Here is a 21785-nt window from a genome sequence, read left to right as displayed (position 1 = left end):
GTTGCAGGCTTGCCCAATGGAATTGGACATATGAATATTCATCCCAGTGATTCAGTAATTTATGCAAAATTTAATAGATGAAGAACAGAAAATAAAAGCACTCAGCTACTGTTCTGCTATTCTCCATTTCACCAGCCAACTCATATCAACTACTTTTACAAACCCAGAATCAGGGCATCCCTCTTTAAAACTGGAATAATTCAATCATTCAGTATGTCTTTTTCATTTGCAGTACTCACCAGAGAGCACAACTGTAAGTCCCAAAGTCTGTCAATGACGCAGGCAAAAACCAAAGGTAAAGGCCTTGTGAATGAATTGGCTTTCGTTGATCAGTGGTTATAAGATCAACATTATTTTTACAGCATTGAAATGTAAGGGAACCATTTTTATCTAGGTTCAATAATGTTCTACCAAAATATTTTATTTGAAATGCCTCTTGTTGAAGAATTTGTTTGTCTTCTCCATTTTCAAGATCAACGCAGTCCTGTGGAACTGTAGAAAGAAAACCTCTTTTAAATTACGAAAATATCCATAATATTCTTGGTTTGCAGTTTAGTTCATGTGATTATATGACTCAAGATGTTGGTCAGAAGATATATAGTACAGATAGGGACAACCTTGTTTTAGGATACAGCATTAGTTCATAGGATCCTCCCATCTTTCCTAAATCTAGCAGCATAACCCTCTATTCCCTTCTCCCTCTTATGCATATCTAGCCTCCACTTAAATGCATCTATACTATTCGCTTCAACCACTCCCTGTGGTATTGAGTTCCACATTCTCACCACTCTTTGGGTAAAGAAATTTGTTCTGAATTCCCTACTGGATTTCTTGGTGGCATTCAAATAATTGGGCCAACTAATAATACACTTAAATCCTAGTTTTAGCAAGACCGTTCTTACTGAGTGAATATAACATTAAATTCTTTAAGTTAGACACCAGATGTAGCCTAAAACATCTGGTTGGAAAGGCAGAAGTGCAGCGGGAGGAGACTCCTGCCTGCCTCTTCACCCAGCATTTGCCCTAGTCCCAAATACCGGGCGGGGATGGTGTCACTTAAATATTTGGGGCAGGATACAAACACCTGTAGAGATGCAAAAAGAGAGTTACCACCAGAGAGAAGAGTAAATTAAAAAGAAATCTGTCTGGTCTGTTCTTCCAACAGCAATTCATCCTTCAGGGATTGAATGCTATTAGCCTTCTCCACTGAACGCCCTCCTTAAAGCATTTATATAGCATCGTTAATGAAGTAAAATATCCCAAGGCGCTTCACAGGTGTGTTAACAAACAAAATTTGATACCAAGCCACATAAGGAGATATTAGGACAGGTGACAAGAAGTAGATTTTAAGGAGCATCTTAAAGGAGGAGAGAGGGGTGGAAGGGACAGGGGGGTTTAGGAAAGGAATTCCAGAGCTTGAATGGGATCTACATCTGCTCTTAGCCTGGAACACCCCCAAACTGCCAGTGTGACATGACTAGAATGGGCAGAAGAAGCATCTGCCCATTCAGATTATTTTTTTGTTGTTATGTTATAAGCTCGTAGGTGGTCTTCTGATTCTTTGAACTTCTCACGCAATAGCTGCTGTCGCAAAACTACGAAGAAAGAAACTCATCTATATGCACCCAAACTCTCAGGTAAATGCTATAATTGTTGCAGGTGTCACATCATGTGGTCAGCTGTCACGTGATCAAACCTCCAACAATACATCAAAAAAAGGTGGCAACCCTACTAACAAGTCCTTGTCAACATTCATTCTCTACACAAGAAAGTAGTCCTAATCAGATTTACCCATCCATATCCCTTTATGTCCTTTCCTTCATAGAATCACAGAATGATACAGCAGAGAAGGAGGCCATTTGTCCCATCATGCCTGCTCTTTGAAAGAGCTATACAATATGTTCCACGCCCCTGCTCTTTCCCCATAGCCCTGAAAATGTTTCCCCTTCAAGTATTTATCCAATTCCTTTTCAAAAGTTATCATTGAATCTGCTTCCACCAGTCTTTCAGGCAGTGCATTCCAGATCACACGGTTCGCTCCATGAAAACAATCTTCCTTATGTCGCCTCTGGTTCTTTTGCCAATTACCTTAAATCTGTGCCTCCTGGTTACCAACCCTTCTGCCACTGGAAACCGTTTCTCCTTACTTACTTTGTCAAAACCCTTCATGATTTTGAAAACCTACAGCAAATCTCCCCTTAACCTTCTCTGCTCTAAGGAGAACAACCTTTGTTTCTCTAATCTTTCCACATAATTGAAGTATTTCATCCCTTGTACCAGTCTAGAAAACCTTCTCTGTACCCTATCCAAGGCTGTGACATCCTTTCTAAAGTATGGTGCCCAGAATTGTCCACAATACTCCCACTGGGGCCTAACAAGTGTTTTATGAAGCTTTAGCATAACTTCCTTGCTCCATCATTTTTAAGGTTCCTAATTAAAATTCGTTTGGGCAATCTCAAGCTATCTGGGGGCACTGTTGAGAAGACATGATCTAGTTTTGCATTCTACACATGAACTTCTAAATGTTAAATTGTTCTTTTATTCTAACAAGACCAACAACAACAATTTGTATTTATATAGCACCTTTAACATAGCAAAACGTCCCAAGGTGCTTAAAAAGAGTGATATCAATAAAAACATTTTTGACATCGAGCCACTGAAGGAGATATCAAGACAGATGATCAAAAGCTTGGTCAAAGATGTAGGTTTTGTGGAATATCTTAAAGGAGGAGAGAGAGAGGCAGAGAGATTTAGAGAGGGGATTCCAGAGCTTAGGGCCAAGGCAGCTGAAAGCACAGCCGCCAAAGATGAAGCGATTTAAATTGGGATGCACAAGAGGCCAGAATAAGCGAAGCGCAGAGATCCCAACGGCTCGTAGGGCTGGAGAGATCAGGAGGGGCAAGGTATGAAGGGATTTGAAAACAAGGAAGACCATGTTAAATGAGGCATTGTTGGATCAGGAGCCAGTGTAGGTCAAGAAGCATAGGGGTGATGGGTGAACGAGACTTGGAGTGAATTAAGATATGGGCAGCAGAGTTTAAATGAGCACAAGTTTATGTAGTGTGGAAGATAGGAGACCGGCCAGGATAGCATTGGAATAGTCAAGTCTAGAGATAACAAAGGAGCAGATGAGCTTCAGCAGGGTTGGAGTCATGCAATGTTAAGGAGGTGGAAGTAAGCAGTCTTGGTGATGGAACGGATATGTGGTCGGAATCTCACCTCGAGGACAAATACAACACTAAGGTTGTGAACAGTCTGGCTCAGCTTTAGACAGTTGTCAGGGAAGGAGACGGTGGCAAGGGAATGGAATTTCTGCCGGGGACCAAAGACAATGGCTACAGTCGTCCCAATATTTAGTTAGAGGAAATTTCTGCTCATCCAATATTAGATGTTGGACAAGCAGTGTGACAAATCAGAGACAGTAGACGTGGTCGTGAGACAGAGCTGAGTATTGTCAGCGTACATGTGGAACCTGGTGTTGTGTTTTTGGATGATATCTCCGACGGGTAGCATGTAGATGAGAACTAGAAGGAGGTCAAGGATAGTTCCTTGGGGGACTCCAGAGGTAACAGTGTAAATTTACCATGACAAAGCAATTTAATTTAAACTATTCCCTTTGTTCAATTTACCTCGTATAGCCTCAATTTGATAGATGTGTGCAGTGAGGATGATTGACAGTAAAGATGCCATTCCATTTCTGCAGAAATTTGAAAAACCATGTGTTAATTAGAAACTTCAAACTCTGAAGTCTTTAGAAATCATACTATATATATAATAAATAATAAAGCAAGTGGTACTTTGGTAAAACTGGTACAGATTTTATTAACACACTTCAGTTTATATAGATGATTAAATGTATTAAAATTACACATGGGATACAAACAATTTATTTTTCACTTGAAAACTGGTAGCTGATGTAACAGACTCACAAACAAGCTGTGAAAACATACTCCATTTATGAAATAAATGGACAATTCTATTATTTCTACTTTTGCATATACTGATTATAAAATTTGCATTAAAATATTTAATCACTTCTCAAAATACATTTGATTTAACTTTTCTAATCTATTCTAATAGGCATTATTATAATCCCTTATAATAGTTATGTTACTACTCTAGTACTCCAGAGGCCTGTACTAATGATCTGGAGATGTGAGTTCAAATCCCACCACGATATCTATGGAAATTAAGTTCAGTTAATTAAATAAACCTGCATTAAAAAGCAAGTGGTACTTTGGTAAAACTGGTACAGATTTTATTAACACACTTCAGTTTATATAGATGATTAAATGTATTAAAATTACACATGGGATACAAACAATTTATTTTTCACTTGAAAACTGGTAGCTGATGTAACAGACTCACAAACAAGCTGTGAAAACATACTCCATTTATGAAATAAATGGACAATTCTATTATTTCTACTTTTGTCGTAAAACCCATTTGCTTCACTATATCCTTTATGGAAGGAAATCTGCTGTCCTTACCTGGTCTGGCCTATATGTGACTCCAGACCCGAGCAATGTGCTTGAATCTTAACTGCCCTCTGAAATGGGCTAGCAAGCCACTCAGTTGCAAAAAACTGCTACGAAAAACAATAATAAAACTAAACCAAACTGACCCAGGTTCCGGCTTCGGAAAGGACAAAGGCACACCCACCTAGTCGACTCTGCAAAGTCCTCCTCACTAACATCTGAGGACTTGAGTCAAAATTGGGAGAGCTGTCACGCAGACTTGTCAAGCAATAGTCTGACATAGTCATACTCACAGAATCATACTTATCAGCTAATGTTCCAGACTCCTCCATCACCATCCCTCAGTATATCTTGTCCCATGGGCAGGACGGACCCACCAGAAGTGCCGGCACAGTCGTATGCAGTCAGAAGGGAATGGCCCTAGGAATGCTCAGCATTGACTCCATGAGGTCCCTTGGCATCAGGTCAACATTGGGCAAGGAAACCTCCTATCGCTCTTTCTCAGCTGATGAATCAGTACTCCTCAATGTTGATCACACTTGGAAGAAGCACTGAGGGTAGCAAACGTATAGAATGTACTCTGGGTGGGGGACTTCAATGAGGGGTTCAGTAGCACCACTTCTGATCGAGTTGGATGTGTCCCGAAGGACATAGCTGCCAGACTGGACCTGTGGCAGATGATGAAAGAACCAACACGAAGGAAAAATCTATTAAACCTCGTCCTCACCAATCTACCTGTCGAAGATGCATCTGTCCATGACAGTATTGGTTGTAGTGATCAATGCACTGTCCTTGTCAAGTCCAGATGAAGTCCCACACTGAAGACAACCTCCATCGTGTTGTGTGGCATTACCACTATGCTAAATGGGATAGTTTCAGGACAGATCTAGCAGCTCTAAACTGGGCATCCATGAGACGCTGTGGGCCATCAGCAGCAGAACCTCATGGCCCGGCATATCATTCGCTCTACATTACCATCAAGCCAGGGGACCAACCCTGGTTCAATGAGGAGCATGGAAGAGCATGCCACTAGATATACCTAAAAATGAGGTGCCAACCTGGGAAGCTGCAACACAGGAATACATGCATGTTAAACATCGGAGGCAACATGCTATAGACAGAGCTAAGCTAATCCAACAACCAATGGATCAGATCAAAGCTCTGCAGTCCTGCCACGTCCAGCTGTGAATGCTGGTGGACAATTAAACAACTAATGGGAGAAGCAAGAGGGTCCATGAACATCCCCACCCTCAAAGATGGCGTAGCCCAGCAAGCGAGTGCAAAAGACAAGGTTGAAGCATTTGCAACCAACTTCAGCCAGAAATGCTGAATGGATGATCCATCTCGGCCTCCTCCTGAGGTCCCCACCATCACAGAAGCCAGTCTTCAGCCAATTCGATTCATTCCATGTGATATCATAAAATAGCTGAGCGCACTGGAAGCAAAGGCTAAGGGCCCCAATAACATTCTGGCTGTCATGCTAAAGACTTGTGTTCCAGAACTAGCTGAGCTGCTAGCCAAGTTGTTCCAGTACAGCTACAACATTGGCATCTATCTGACAATGTGGAAAACTGCCCAGATATATCCTATCCACAAAAAGCTGAACAAATTAAACCCTGCCAAATATCGCCCCATCAGTCTACCCTCAATCATCGGCAGATCAATCGACACTTGCTCACTAACAACCTGCTCACCAATGCTGTTTGGGCTCAACCACTCAGCTCCAGCCCTCATTACAGCTTTGGTCCAAACACTAACAAAAGAGTTGAATTACAGAGGTGAGTTGAAAGTGACTGCCCTTGACATTAAGGCAGCATATGACTGAGTGTGGCATTAAGGAGCCCTAGTAAAATTGCAGTCAATGGGACTCAGGGGCAAACTCTCCACTGTCTGGAGTCATACCTAGCACAAAGGAAGATTGTCATGGTTGTTGGAGGCCAATCATCTCAGCTCTAGGACATTGCTGAATGAGTTCCTCAGGGCAGTGTCCTAGGCCCAACCATCTTCAGATGTTTCATCAATGATCTTCCCTCCATCATAAAGCCAGAAGTGGGGATGTTCGCTGATGATTGCACAATGTTCAATTCCATTTGCAACTTCTCAGATAATGAAACAGTCCATGCTCGCATGCAGCATTCAGATTTGGGCTGACAAGTGGCAACTAACATTCACGCCACACAAGTGCCAGGCACCAACTATCTCCAACAAGACAAAATCTAACCACCACCCATTGACATTTAACGGCATTACAATCACCGAATCCCTCATCATCAACATCCCGGGGGGTCCTCATTGACCAGAGACTTAACTGGACCAGCCACATAAACACTGTGGCTACAAGAGTAGGTCAGAGCTGGATATTCAGTGGTGTGTATCTCACCTCCTGTCTCCCCAAAGCACTTCCACCATCTACAAGGCACAAGTCAGGAGTGTGATGGAATACTATCCACTTGCCTGGATGAGTGCAGCTCCAACAATTCTCAAGAAGCTCGACACCATCCAGGACAACGCAGCCTGCTTGATTGGCACTCCATTCATCATCTTAAAGATTCACTCTCTCCACCACCAGTGCACCGTGGCTGCAGTGTGTACCATCTACAAGATGCACTGCAGCAACTTGCTGGGGCATTTTCGACAGCACCTCCAAAACCTGCGACCTCTACCACCTAGGAAGACAAGGGCAGCAGGTGCATGAGAACACTATCAACTCCAAGTTCCCCTCCAAGTTACACACCATCCTGACTTGGAAATATATCGCCGTTCCTTCTTCATCGCTGGATCAAAATCCTGGAACTCCCTCCCTAACAGCACTATGGGAGTACCTTCACCTCACAGCCTGCAGCGGTTCAAGAAGGTGGCTCACCACCACCTTCTCAAGGACAATTAGGGATGGGCAATAAATGCTATCCTTGCAAGTGATGCCCACATCCCAGGGACAAGCAAAAAAAAATCACAGAGGAGGCTTTGTGCTCTTCCGTCTTCTGAACTGCTTGTCACTTCTCTCCATATCTGAATTGAAGCTGTTATGTTAAAAATTTTCGAAGCAATAAATTATGTTGTTGAGTAATTGCAATCCTGAAAGGGTCGCTCTCTGGTGTGTGTTTTTTTTCTGGGATTATATCTCAGCATTGAAATAAATTTTTAATTAGAGCAGCAGATTAATCTTTATGGGCTTTGAATAAAAAAGAGAAATTATATGGATTCAGAAGAGGACGTTCCAATAGAGAACTTACTTTGTCCTCTTGAAGCAGCATTCCACTTCAAGAGGCAGCTGCATTGCTTATGCCATGATGCAAACTGCAAAATTAAATCACCATCAGCAGCAATTTCAGTGTTTTATTCTTGTTGTGTCCTTAGATGCTCTAATAATGACTCCACGAGACAATGTGTTGTACTTGAACTGTAGTGACCTTAGTTCTTTATTTGTTAACTCCAGAGTGAAGATCACACCTGGTGGCCTGCCTTTTATACAAGGCCAGGCACACCTGTACAGGTAACCTACAAGTCTTCCACTGCTGTGCCCTCTGGTGGCTATTCATGCTATTCATGACATCCTCAGCATCGCGGATGCTCCAGAGTAAAAGTAAATCCACCGCAGCTCCAGTGCCGCAATGCGGTCTGTCAGGTGCTGCAGCCAGATACACTTCCCGCACATGTAGTCGTCAGGGACATTGAAAGCGTCCCTGACTTCCCACATAGCACAGGAGCAGCATGACATGGGTCCGAGCTCTCCTGCCATGACTTAATCCTTAGATTAACTTAAATCTCTTCTGTATCCTCAATAGTGCAATCACATCTTTCCTGTAATGTGCTAACCAGAACTGCACAGAGTACTCTAGCTGTGGCCAAACTAATGTTTTATACAGTTCTAGCATTAACTCTCTGCTCTTCTATTCCATGCCTTGGCTAATAAAGGAAAATATTCTATATGCCTTCTTGACCACCTTATCTACTTGTCCTGCTACCTTCAGGGATCTGTAAACATGTACTCCAAGGTCCCTGTGTTCCTCTCCATTTCTCAGTGTCCTACCATTTGTTGTATATTCCCTTGCCTTGTTAGCCCTCCCCAAATGTAGTACCTCATATTTCTCTGGATTGAATTCCATTTGCCACTTTTTTGCCTACCTGACCAGTCCATTGGTATCTTCCTGCACTCTACAGCTGTCTTCCTCACTATCAACCACACAGCAAATTGTTTGTATCATCTGCAAACTTCTTAATCATGCCCCCTACATTGAAGTCTAAATCATTGATATATACTACAAATAGCAAGGGAACGAGTACTGAGCCCTGTGAAAACCCCACTGGAAACAACCTTCCAGTCACAAAAACACCCATCGACCATTACCTTTTGCTTCCTGCCTCTTAGCCAATTTTGTATACAGCTTGCCACTTGGCCTTGGATCCCATGGGCTTTTACTTTTTTGACCAACTTGCCATGTAGGACCTTTGTCAAAGGTCTTACTAAACTCCATGTAGACTACATCAAATGCACTACCCTCATTGATCCTCTTCAAAAAATTCAATCAAGTTAGTCAGACATGACCTTCCCTTAACAAATCCATGCTGACTGTCCTTGATTAATCCGTGACTTTCTAAATAATGATTTATACTGTCCCTCAGAATTATTTCCAATAGTTTTCCCACCACCGAGGTTAGGCTGACTAGCCTGTAATTATTCGGTCTATCGCTTTCTCCCTTTCTAAACAATGGCACAACATTAGCAGTCCACCAGTCCTCTGGCACCACGCCTGTAGCCAGAGAGGATTGGAGAATGATAGTCTGAGCCTCTGCAATTTATCTACTTTCAAAGATGCGAAACCTCTTAATACTTCCTCTCTCTCTCTGTTTGTCCCATCTAATATTTCACACGCCTCGTCCTTAACTACAATATCTGCATCATCCCTCTCTTCTGTGAAGACAGATGCAAAGTATTTATTAAGAGCCACGGCCACGTCTTCTGCCTCTGCACATAGGATAGCTTTTTGGTTTCTAATAGGCCCTAGTCTTTCCTTAGTTTATGTATTAATATAATATGTTTGGGTTTTCCTTAATTTTACTTGTCAATATTCTTTCATGCCCTCTCTTTGCTTTCCTAATTTCCTTTTTAATTCTTCCCCCGCCCCTGCACTTTTTATACTCCTCTAAGCTTTCAGCTCTCAGTATGCTTCTTGACATCCAAGGGGCTCTAGTTTTGGGAGTCCCGCCATTTTTCTTTGTAGGAACATATTTGCTCTAGACCCTCCCTTTCTCCTCCTTGAATGCCTCCCACTGCTTGTGCCTTATATATGATGGAAAGGCTTTGGGCAGTCAGGAGGTGAGTCACTCACCACAGAATACCCAGCCACTGACCTGTTCTTGTAGCCACAGTATTTATATGGCTGGTCCAGTTAAGTTTCTGGTCAATGGTGACCCCCAGGATGTGGATGGTAGGGAATTTGGCGATTGTAATGCCGTTGAAGTCAAGAGGAGGTGGTTAGACTCTCTCTTGTTGGAGATGACCATTACCTGACATTTGTGTGGTCCAAATGTTACTTGCCACCTATCAGCCCAAGTCTGAATGTCGTCCAGGTCTTGCTGTATGCAGGTTCGGACTGCTTCATTATCTGAGGAGTTGCGAATGGAATTGAACACTGTACAGTCATCACTTCTGGCCTTATGATGGAGGGAAGATAATTGATGAAGCTGGTGAAGATGGTTAGGTCTAGGACAATGCCCTGAGGAACTCTAGCAGCAATGTCGTTCAGCTGAGATGATTGGCCTTTAACAACCATAACCATCTTCCTTTGTGCTAGGTATGACTCCAGCCAGTGGAGAGTTTGCCCCTGATTGCCATTGACTTTAATTTTACTAGGGCTCCTTAATGCCACACTCAGTCATATGCTGCCTTGATGTCAAGGGCAGTCACTCTCACCTCACCTCTGGAATTCAGCTCATTTGTCCATGTTTGGACCAAACCTGTAATGAGGTCTGGAACCGAGGTGTCCTGGTGGTACCCAAACTGAGCATCAGTGAGCTGGTGAAAAAATGGAACAGAAAGATATGCTGAAAGGCTGAGATGAGGTAGATAGAATGGGAGAGGACTCTAGTGGACTGTAAACACAAGCAGTTTATGCTTTCATTTCAGATTTACAGCATCGCTAGCAGAGGAAAGAGGAAGACGCAGGAGAGGAAGATGCAGAAGAGGAAGACACAGAGAGGAGGAAGCTGAAGAGGAAGGATGCAACCCAGACAGCCCCCTTCTGGCTGGGATATCCGGGATGGAATCATCTGTCTCCAGTCCCAGTGACCACAACCCCAATTGCTCTTTCAATAGTTGTCCCATGCCTTACCTTCCCTCTGTTACTAACCATCACAGCAGCTTCTTGGCTACAATGCTAGAATAGAAGTCACCACAACACAAACATTCCAATATAACTTTATATATCTATCCATCCACTATGACATCAAGAAATCAACCCATTACTCTTAGTGGCTGTCTTTTGTATCCCTTTGCCTATCCTACTGATGTCACGTAGTGCTACCCCAGTGGCTGCAGCATGGCTGGTGGAAGGCTGCTGACTTTCAGTGGGGGACATTGCAAATGGTCGACTTTGAGGAGCTGGGAGTGTCAAATCGAATGACAGTGTTTCTTTTTCTTCTTCTTCTTCACTCTTCTCTCCCTCTTCTTGGTCAACCATTGGCTGGGTAGGCTGAATTTCTAGGGTGTGTAAAATGAGGAAGGCATAATGGTGGAGTTGTGGTAAGGAGAGGGCAGAAAAGCAAGAGATGCATGTGAAAAGGTGGATAAGGTATGAGGATACCAGCATCTTGTATCCTTTCAGCCCCACTACTGACCAAGGCCTCAACCATGCCCCCCAAGAATGGCCAGCACCGTCTCCTCAAAGGGGGTGAGGTGAAGCTAGGAATGGGATGTGTGCCTCGTGATTGTTACAGATTGTTGGTAGGTGAGTGATTGAGGGTGGAGGGGCGGTCGTGCATTGAGAAGTATGTGAGGCTAGTGGTACAGTTGTAGGAGACAGCTTTTGAAGATGCATTCACTGACCTTGACTACTGGTCTGAGGTCATGAAGCTTCTTTGAGCACTGGAGTCAGGTGCTGGGGCGATACTGCCAGCAGTGATGGCCTTGGTGATGTATTCCCACATCGTTCTCTCATGGAGGGACTCCTGGCCCCTGTGGATAGAGGACCTCTCTTGCAGTGTTGAACCCCTACACAAAGCTGGAGTGCTGTGTGTGAGAACCTGGGTGCCCCTTTCCTGGCTTGCTGAGCCATTTGTGTTAGTACTGAAGATGGCAGTTGAGCTGTAAGTGTTAAAAACTGCATATTTTTGCATCATTTAATTTTTTTTCATTTCAGAAGGCATTGCCGTTTTAAGAAAACAACCATACTTTCTGAAATCAGAGCCTTGCTTTTAGAAAGCTCTTCTAGCAGCAACAACGCTTGGGCAAGCTACATTCGAGCCTCCTGCCAGGGCCAACAGCACCTGGATTGTATTCCACAGTGAGTTAAACGTTGGGCTAATGATAATTAGTCCCCAGCACCAATTTTCCAGTCCTGCCTGCACCCCCATTTTCGGCGGCCATTAATCCCCGGCCAAGGTGGCACTGGCAGCTTTTGTGGCAGCTATGAATTTCTACGCCCATAATTTTAATTTTAGCTAGTAGCCTTTTATGTGGAACGTTATTGAATACCTTCTGGCAGTTCATGTTAACTACATCTATAGACATTTCCCTGTCTATTGCATTAGTTACTTCCTCAAATAATTCAATTAGATTTGTTAGACATTACATTTTAGAAATGTATGTTGGCTCTCTCTAATCAGCTTAAATTTCTCTAAGTGTTCTTTAAAATTTTGAAAAGTTAGTTCCAGGCGCAAACGATGGCTAACTTCTGCTAAATTGGGCTTTAGCACCCCAGGAAGGAAGGGGGTGGTAAAGGAGTCACTAATGACCTCAGTGGAGTGCTGCAGGGGCATTAATGGCAGAGTGTTACCCAATTTCAGGTGACTTGTATTCAGCAATCATCCTTCAATCCTTCACACTGGCTGATTCCAGCTCTTAAAGGGGAGGTTATAACAAGCTGCACCTGTTCATTTCTAGCAGTGCTGCATTTGAGGGAGAGCTGTGAGCTACTGAGACAACTTTCTGGGATAGCTACTGGAAATCCTGCTGCAAGGGAGAGGGCCAGGCGATTCAATGATGTGGCATTAGAGGCATTGGTGGGGCAGTGGAGAGAAGGAGCGATGCACTGTTCACTGCATTTGAAAGGAGGCCATTGCCACAGATTTTCATGGTCGTGTGGAGAGAAGTGGCTGAGGAGGTGTCAGCCAGCACTGGAGTCGATCGAGCCCTGACACAGTACCGGAAGAAGTTGAACGACCTCAATCAGCTGGGCAAGGTGAATACATGTTTCCATACCTCCTACATATCAGCCTCTGAGCACTTTGTCTGTGCACACTGAACAAACCACCACTCCCTCACCACTCGCCCACCAAACATGTATCACTACAACTACTACTAGGCAGTCCCTTGTGACGAGGATGATGCTCTTCACACCAAAAAATGTTGGGCTCACAGGTGCTACAATGAGTTACATCTTAAAGAGTGGAAGATGCCTGTACATGGATTTTTTTAACATGTGGTGGCCGTTACACACCAGCCACCAGACGAGCTTGACAGAGCTAGGTCTTGGTCCAGTAGCGGGGATTGACCAAGACGACAGGAGACCAAGCTCTGTTTGCACCTCCCTCTGATGTTATATGCTGTGCCGCTCCTGGGCCATGGCCTCGCCATTGTTAAATGCTGCGTCACCAAACATGTGCAGCTACTCAAACTCACATCCTCCTCTCACACCGTGCCTACATTCACAACGATTTAACGATAACAGACATATCTCCCACATACATAGCTGGACTCTTACTCACACAAGTTCCTTTCTTTTGCAGGCCATGATGGCACAAAATAGGAGGGAGCAGCAGAGGACTGGCAGGGTGAACCTCCACTGCAGGAGCTGTTTGCCTTGGAGGAGCGAGTGCTGCGGCTTATTGGCCCGCTGGTGATGGGCATTGTAGCCGGCGGAGACGTCGACCCTGCTGGGGGCAACAACATTACTTTATCCCCTCTTCTTTTCTCATCCCAACAGAAGGTTTTATCACTTTCCAGCTCCTGATGCTTTCTGCCTTCCTTGCTCTATTCCTGCCCCCGTGGCCTCATCCTAATGCAAATCTTGTGTCATTTATGCTTTCAGATAATCAGCAAGCAGAGTGCAGCCTGTACCTGAGACCCCCCCCACCCACCACAACGGACGACGACGACGACGTCAAACACTGCGTCATTTCATCTCTCACCCGCAGGCTCCAGTTCCGAGACTGGCACTACGCAGTCTTTAGAGGTTAGCTTAACAGAGAGGTCTGCACTGGGTAATGCACCAGGGCCTAGTGGGCTGCAGCAAGGTCAAAGGGAAAGGGTAACCCGAGAGCCAGCTCCCCAGAGGCAGAGTTCGCGCATGAATTCTGCTGCACAGGACTCGGATGAGGACCTCGATGGGGAGGCATTCACAAGAAGGGTGATTAGCCATGCACTCCAATGTGATAGGTGCCTGAGAGCCTCTTCGCTGTGATAAGGAGCGTGGAGGAGTCGAGTGCGGTCAGTGCTTCAATGCTGGCCTGATCGAGAACACTGATGTTGGTGCGTCTATCCTCCCAGGGCATTTGCAGGATCTTGCGGAGACATCGTTGGTGGTATTTCTCCAGCAATTTGAGGTGTCTACTGTATATGGTCCACGTCTCTGAGCCATACAAGAGGGCGAGTATTACTACAGCTCTGTATACCATAAATTTGGTGCCAGATATGAGGGCCTGATCTTCAAACACTCTCGTCCTCAGGCGACCGAAGGCTGTGCTGGTACACTGGAGGTGGTGTTGGACCTTGTCGTCGATGTCTGCCCTTGATGATAATAGGCTCCCGAGGTATGAAAAGTGGTCCACATTGTCCAAGGCTGTGCGTGGATCAGGCCAACATCCCCAGCATTGAAGCACTGACCACACTCGACCAGTTCCGTTGGGCGGGCCACATTGTCCGCATGCCTGACACAAGACGCCCAAAGCAAGTGCTCTACTCGGAACTCTGCAGACAATCCCCAGGTGGGCAGAGGAAACATTTCAAGGACACCCTCAAAACCTCCTTGATAAAGTGCAACATCCACACCGACACCTGGGAATCCCTGGCCAAAGACTGCCCTAAGTGGAGGAAAAGCATCCAGGAGGGTGCTGAGCACCTCGAGTCTTGTCGCTGGGAACATGCAGAAAACAAGCACAGGCAGCAGAAGCAGCGTACGGCAAACCAGACTCCCCACCCATCCTTTCCTTCAACGACTGTCTGTCCCATCTGTGACAGAGACTGCAATTCCCGTATTGGACTGTACAGTCACCTGAGAACTCACTTTTAGAGTGGAAGCAAGTCTTCCTTGATTTTGAGGGTGCCTATGATGATGATGATGTGGGAGTCTGCCTCCAGTATTGCACAGAGCCCTGCACACATCATAGAGCCCATAATTTCCAATCTGCAGACGCTGGTGGACTCCCAGAGAGACTATGCAAATCCAGACCTCAAGATGCATGTCATGGGCGATGTGGCAGCTTCCATTGCAGCACAGCGGAAGCAACGCAACTGCTCTCATGCAGTCTCAGCTGGATGCCATGCATGGTCTTAGTGCTGCCATGCAGTCAATGATTGCTGGCATCGAGTCTCAGACTGTCTCATGCAGTCTCTGCTGGATGCCACGCATGTTCTGACTGCTGCCACCATCGCTGGGCCCATCACAGTCAAACAGGGATTTCGCAGGTTGCAGCAGGCCATCAATCTGTGCTCCAGCAGATTGCTGGGGATGCTGATGTGCTGCCCCGGGGGAGTGGCAGTGGGTCAGTGAAGCAGGAACATAGAAACATAGAAAATAGGTTCAGGATTAGGCCATTCGGCCCTTCAAGCCTGCACCACCATTTAATAAGATCATGGCTGATCATCACCTCAGTACCTACCTCTTTCCTGCTTTCTCTCTATACCCTTGATCCCTTTAGCCATAAGGGCCATATCTAACTCCCTCTTGAATATATCCAACAAACTGGCATCAATAACTCTCTGTGGTAGAGAATTCCACAGGTTAATAACTCTCTGAGTGAAGAAGTTTCTCCTCATCTCAGTCCTAAATTGCTTACCCCTTATCCTTAAACTGTATCCCTGGTTCTGGACTTCCCCAATATCGGGAACATTCTTCCACTGCCACTCCGCCATTGCACTTGTCGCTACCTGTCGCCCAGACTGCAGCCGCCCAGCCTGAGTTGGTGCAGTGCATAGGCGGGCCTTCCAGGCCCAGAGCTGGTAGAGGGCATCCATCTGGCCCTGACACAGAGCAAACACAGGGGCAGATTGTGGACAAGCTGTAGAATAGTTAAACCAAGTGTTAAGAGGGGATATAAGGAATTACACAAGTGTGATTGTTAAACATGTTTGTTGTTTGTGATAGTGTTAAATGTTATGAGATAAATTTTAATTGGAATGTTGCATCTTTGGTGGTGTCTCTCTATTCAGTTTTGGGGCTGTGGTATGGAAGGGGAAATAGATGTGTTGATGGGGATGCGCAGAGGAAGGGGGAAGTGGGATGGAATTTTCTGGAACCGAAGTCTGATGATGCAGTCATGCACCCCTCTTGCAGAATCACGATTGAGTGGCTTCCTGCTCCGTCGCTGGTGTTGCTGCTCATCCTCGTCGTCGTCCTCCTCCTCTTGCTCTTCTTCCTCCTCCTGCGCCTGGTGGCAATAGTTGCGTCCTCAAGATGGCCAAGTTGTGCAGCATGCAGCAGACGACCACGAAAAGGGGCACCCGCTCAGCTGAGTACTGGAGGACTGCTCCCGAGCGGTCAAAGCAGCAGAACCTTTGCTTCAGCACTCCGATGGTCTGCTCAGTGTTGTTCCTGGTGGCGGCGTGGCTCTCATTATATGAGTGCTGGGCTGGAGTGTTGGGGTTGCAGAGGGGAGTCATCAGCCATGGAGAAGTCCGCTATCCTGGCAAAGCCACATGCACACTCCAGCTGCTTCTCTTTGGTCATGGGGAAGCAAACATTGTCCCTTCTCCTTCTGTACAAAGCATCTGTGACCTTGCAGATGGAGAAATGGATGGCAAACTGGGAGATCTTGGAGATGTCTCCTGTTGCACACTGGAAGGATCCACTGGCATATAAATTGAGCACAATGGTGACCTTGACTGCTGTTATGTTCAGAAGAACTCCACAAGACTGTATACTGTAAGCTCAAACTGATGTGACCTTAGTCTCTTTAATAAGACTCCAGAGTGCCAAAACAACAAGGTCACAAGCCTTTTATACCAGCACATCATGAGGTGTGGGTGACCCGTAGGACTCCCGCAGTCATGCCCTCTGGTGGCAAATATATACAGCTACATACATAACATCACTCTCTCCAAAGTCTTTGATACAACTACTTACAGGTTGAGATGGTCAGGGGCCCTTCGCTCCCAGATTGATCGTCTAAGTTCGAAGCTAGATGGGGGTGAGCCGGTCAGGGCATCGCTGCACTGCATTGCAGTGGGTCTGGCCGGACTGTCCTGGGGGACGGGTTCTTCTTCATGGTTAGCAGCAGGGTCGATTGCTGGTCGTGTATGTTGTGGTGGGTCATCAATGTTGTTGTCTTCTTCCGTTTCTTCCTGGTTGTCGGTGAAATGCAACCTGGTTTGATCAATATGCTTTCTGCACATTTGGCCATTTGTCAATTTGACTACAAACACCCTACTCCCCTCCTTCATGGACTAGGGAGAGCCTTGTCTTGAGGGCCCTCTTCATAAGAAGTTTGGTGGGTGGGACCCCTGTGAGTGAGTGGGGTCGTGTCCCGATAAGCGAGCAGAACGTGAGACAAGCGGGTCTGCAAGGAGCCATCCGTCACTCACTTCAGGCTCTGCTTAATCGTTTGGACTTCCCGCTCCGCTTGGCTGTTGGAGGTGGGCTTGAAAGGAGCAGACCTGACATGCTTGATGCCGTTGCGGGTCATGAACTCGGAGCTAGTGAAAGGGTCCATTGTCACTGACCAGGACGTCAGGCAGGCCATGGGTGCCAAACATTGCCCTGAGATTTTCAATGGTGGCTGTGGATGTGCTGGATAACATTATCACACATTCAATCCATTTGGAGTAGGCATCCACAACTATTTTCCCAAGGAAAGGACCGGCATAATCCACATGAATCCTGGACCATGGTTTGGAGGGCCATGACCACAGGCTCAGGGGAGCCTCCCTGGGCACATTGCTCAGTTGTGAGCAACAGTAGCATTGGTGCATGCATGATTCAAGATCTGAGTCGATGCCGGGCCACCACACATGCGATCTGGCAATGGCCTTCATCATGACGATGCCTGGGTGTGTCGTGTATAAAGGTCCCCCTGCCTTTTTTTGGCAAAACCAAGCGATTACCCCATAATAAGCAGTCAGACTGAATAGACATTTAATCTTTGCGGCGGTGAAAAGGCTTAAATTCGTCCTGCATTTCCCCGTGAATGGCTGACCAGTTCCCGCTTAGGACACAACTCTTTACTTGAGATAGCACCGGGTCCTGGCTGGTCCAGACTTTGAACTGGCGAGCCGTGACGGGTGACCCCTCACTCTCAAAAGCCTCCATGACCATTGCCAAGTCTGCGGGCTGTTCCATTTCAACCCCGGTGGTGGGTAGTGGAAGCCGGCTGAGTGCATCAGCACAGTTGTCGGTGTTTGGTCTGTGGCGAATAACATAGTCGTCAGCGGATAGTGTCAGTGCCCATCTTTGGATGCAGGCTGAAGCATTGGTGTTTATACCTTTGCTTTCAGAGAACAGTGAAATGAGCGGCTTGTGGTCAGTTTTGAGCTCAAATTGCAAGCCGAATAGGTACTGGTGCATAAACGCACACTAAGGCCTCTTTTTCAACCATACTATAGGCTCTTTCAGCCTTTGAAAGGCTCCTGGACGCATATGCAACCGGGTGGAGCTTCTCCGATACATTGGCTTGCTGTAGCACACCACTGATCCCATACGATGAGGCATCACAAGCTAGCACTAATCATTTGCATGGGTCATATAGTACAAGTAACTTATTAGAGCATAACAGGTTCCTAGCCTTCTCGAAGGCTGTCTCTTGAGATTTAACCCAAACCCAGTCATTACCCTGACATAGCAACATGTGCAAAGGCTCAACCCAGGTAGAAAGTTACCAAAGTAATTGAGGAGTCCCAGGAACGAACGTAGCTCCGTCACATTTTGGGGTCTAGGTGCGTTCTTGATAGACTCCGTCTTGAAGTCCATGGGCCTGATGCCATCAGTTGCGATCTTCCTCCCCAAAAATTCAACCTCTAGCACCAGGAAAACATACTTGGAGCATTTCAGCCTGAGTGCCACTCTGTCCAGGCGACGCAGAACTTCTTCCAGGTTAATGAAGGTGTTCTGTGGTGTCACGACCGGTGATCAGGATGTCATCTTGGAACACGATTTTAGCAAGCTCTCCATGTTCCTCTGGAATATTGCAGCAGCCGAACGAATCTCAAAGGGGCATCGGTGGTAAATAAACAGTCCCTTGTGCATGTTAATGCACGTCAGCTTTATTGAGGAATCAGCCAGCTCTTGAGTCACGTAGGCAGAGGTCAGGTCCAACTTGGAAAATGACTTCCCGCCCACCAGCGTTGCAAATAGGTCGTCTGCCTTCGGTAGTGGGTACTGGTCCTGTAACGAGACTTGGTTGATTGTCACCTTGTAGTCCCCGCAAATTCGGACCGTACCATCGCTTTTCAAAACTGGGACGATGGGACTGGTCCATTCATTGAACTCGACAGGTGAAATGATTCATTCACATTGAATTCAGTCCAGCTCGATCTCGACTTTCTCCCTTTATCATATAAGGGACTGCCCGAACCTTGTGATGGGCAGGCCGTGCATCCGGGACTAGGTGGATTTGCACCTTGGCTCCCGTGAAGTTGCCAATGCCTGGTTCAAATAGCGACGGAAATTTGTTTAGCATTTGAGCGCACGAGTCATCATCCATCAAAGACAGTGCTTTGATGTCATCCCAGTTCTATCGGATCTTTCCTAGCCAGATTCTGCCGAACAATGTTGGACCATCGCCTGGAACAATCCATAGTGATAAATCATGCACAGCTCCATCGTACGATACCTTCACTGCCGCTCTGCCAATGACTGGTATGAGCTCTTTGGTACAAGTGCGCAGCTTTGTATAAATCGAGCTTAGTTTTGGCCTTTGTGCCTTGTTGCCCAGTTTCTCAAAAGTCTTCTGGCTCATAATTGATTGACTCGCCCCTCCGTTTCCAATTCCATGGAAACTGAAATGCAGTTTAATTTGACTTTCAACTTTATCGGAGGGCTCTTGGTGGTGAAGGTTGATAAGTTCATAACAAAGGATGAAACTGAGTACTTTGTACAATGAGCAAGTGTGACCTTAGCCCCTTTAATAATTACAATGCCTGGGTGGGTGCTGTGCAGTTCACAAATGAACGTATCTCTGCCTTTCTTGGGCAAGACCATGCGATTGCCCCACAACAGACAGTCCGCCTGCAGGGACATTTCGTCTTTGCGCCTGTGGAACGGCTTAATTGCCTCCTGCATCTCTGCTGGGACGCTGGACCAGCTCCCATGGGGGACACAGTTTTTTTACCATGGACAGTAAAGAATCCTGGCTGGTCCAGGTCCTGATCTGGCGGGCTGTAACGGGGGACTTTTTGTTTTCGAATCATCCATTACCATGAGCAAGCCCATTTCCACCCCAATAGTGGGCAATGGCAGCCGACTGAGAGCATCTGCACAGTTCTCTGTGCCCAATCTGTGGCAGATTACATAGTTGTATGCCGACAGCGTGAGCGCCCATCTTTGGATGCAGGCAAAGGCATTGGTGTTAATCCCTTTGCTATCGGAGAACAGTGATATGAGCGGCTTGAGATCAGTTTCAAGCTCAAACTTGAGGCCAAAAAAGTACTGGTGCATTTTCTTTACCCCGTAAATGCATGCCAGAGCCTCTTTTTCAATCATGCTGTTGGCCCTTTCAGCCTCGGACAAACTATTGGATGCATAAGCGACCAGTTGCAAAATCATCGATTCGTTAGCCTGTTGTAACATTCACCCGACCCCGTATGACGACGAATCGCAAGCTAGCACTAATCGTTTACATGGGTTATACAGAACAAGCAGTTTGTTTGAACACAACAGATTTCTGGCTTTCTTAAAGGCAGCTTCTTGTGATTTCCCCCATACCCAGTCGTCTCCCTTGCGCAGTAGTGCAGGTAGGGGTTCTAGCAGGTTGCTTAACCCAGGTAGGAAATTACCGAAATAGTTAAGGAGTCCCAGGAACAACCGCAGCTCTGTCATGTTCTGTGGTCTAGGCGCGTTCTTGATGGCCTCCATCTTGACGTCGGTGGGTTTGATGCCATCTGCTGCGATTCTTCTTCCCAAGAACTCGACCTCCTGCACCAGGAAAACACACCGAGCGTTTCAACCTGAGTCCCACGCGATCCAACCGACTAAGAACTTCTTCCAGATTCTTTAAGTGCTCAATGGTGTCCCGACCTCTAACCAATATGTCGTCCTGGAAAACCACGGTGCAAGGTGTTGTGTATCTGTAAAGCATGCACTCCCATGTTCCGCCACCAGGGAGCGCATCCCCTGAAGTCCCAAGGGATCCCAGCATCCCTTGGGAGCACTGTATATAAGCTGGCCCCTAAGGCCTGTTCCTCACTCTGGAGTGTCTTATTAAAGACTAAGGTTACTGTTACTTTAACCTCCCTGTGTGCAGTCTCAGCTGTGTTAGGAACACAATAACTGGTGACGAGAATACGAATCCAATGCAAAGATGCAGCGAACTGTGGACATCCTGGAGAAGTTCTCGGAGGGTGAGGACTGGGAAGCCTATATCGAACAGCTAGACCAGTACCTTGTAGCCAATGAGCTGGACGGAGAAGGAAGCGCTACAAAAAGGAGAGCGGTCCTCCTCATGGTCTGCGGGGCACCGACCTATAGCCTCATGAAGAATCTTCTGGCTCCGGTGAAACCCACAGATAAGTCGTATGAGGAGCTGTGTACACTGGTTCGGGAGCATCTTAACCCGAGGGAGAGCGTGGTGTTGGTGAGGTATCGGTTCTACACGTGCCAGCGATCTGAAGGTCAGGAAGTGGCGAGCTATGTTGCTGACCTAAGGCGACTTGCAGGACAATGTGAGTTTGATGGCGACCTGGAGCAGATGCTCAGAGACTTTTGTACTGGGCATTAGCCA

General features: G+C 46.3%; 1 protein-coding gene and 1 long non-coding RNA gene across 2 annotated transcripts in view; both read right to left on the bottom strand.

Annotated features, from left to right (window-relative positions):
• Positions 1–394, bottom strand: part of LOC139274795 (interleukin-1 receptor type 1-like) — a gene marked incomplete at its 5' end in the record, with an annotated part of 81119 nt that extends 80725 nt beyond the window's left edge. The window contains one exon of the mRNA XM_070891489.1: positions 240–394. Coding sequence (XP_070747590.1) covers positions 240–394 — 155 coding nt within the window. The remainder of the gene's footprint in view (positions 1–239) is intronic.
• A 36-nt stretch (positions 395–430) lies between these two features.
• Positions 431–17037, bottom strand: LOC139274794 (uncharacterized). Its single transcript, XR_011595609.1, has 3 exons — positions 16979–17037; positions 3630–3697; positions 431–492 (listed from the first exon to the last, which is right to left on the bottom strand). It is a non-coding gene; the product is annotated as an uncharacterized lncRNA (long non-coding RNA).
• Positions 17038–21785: the final 4748 nt, after the last annotated feature.

The sequence above is a fragment of the Pristiophorus japonicus genome, chromosome 10, assembly GCF_044704955.1.
Source record: "Pristiophorus japonicus isolate sPriJap1 chromosome 10, sPriJap1.hap1, whole genome shotgun sequence".
NCBI lineage: Eukaryota > Metazoa > Chordata > Chondrichthyes > Pristiophoridae > Pristiophorus > Pristiophorus japonicus.
Note: the sequence above shows the minus strand (reverse complement) of the source record. Positions and strands in the feature narration are given on the sequence as shown.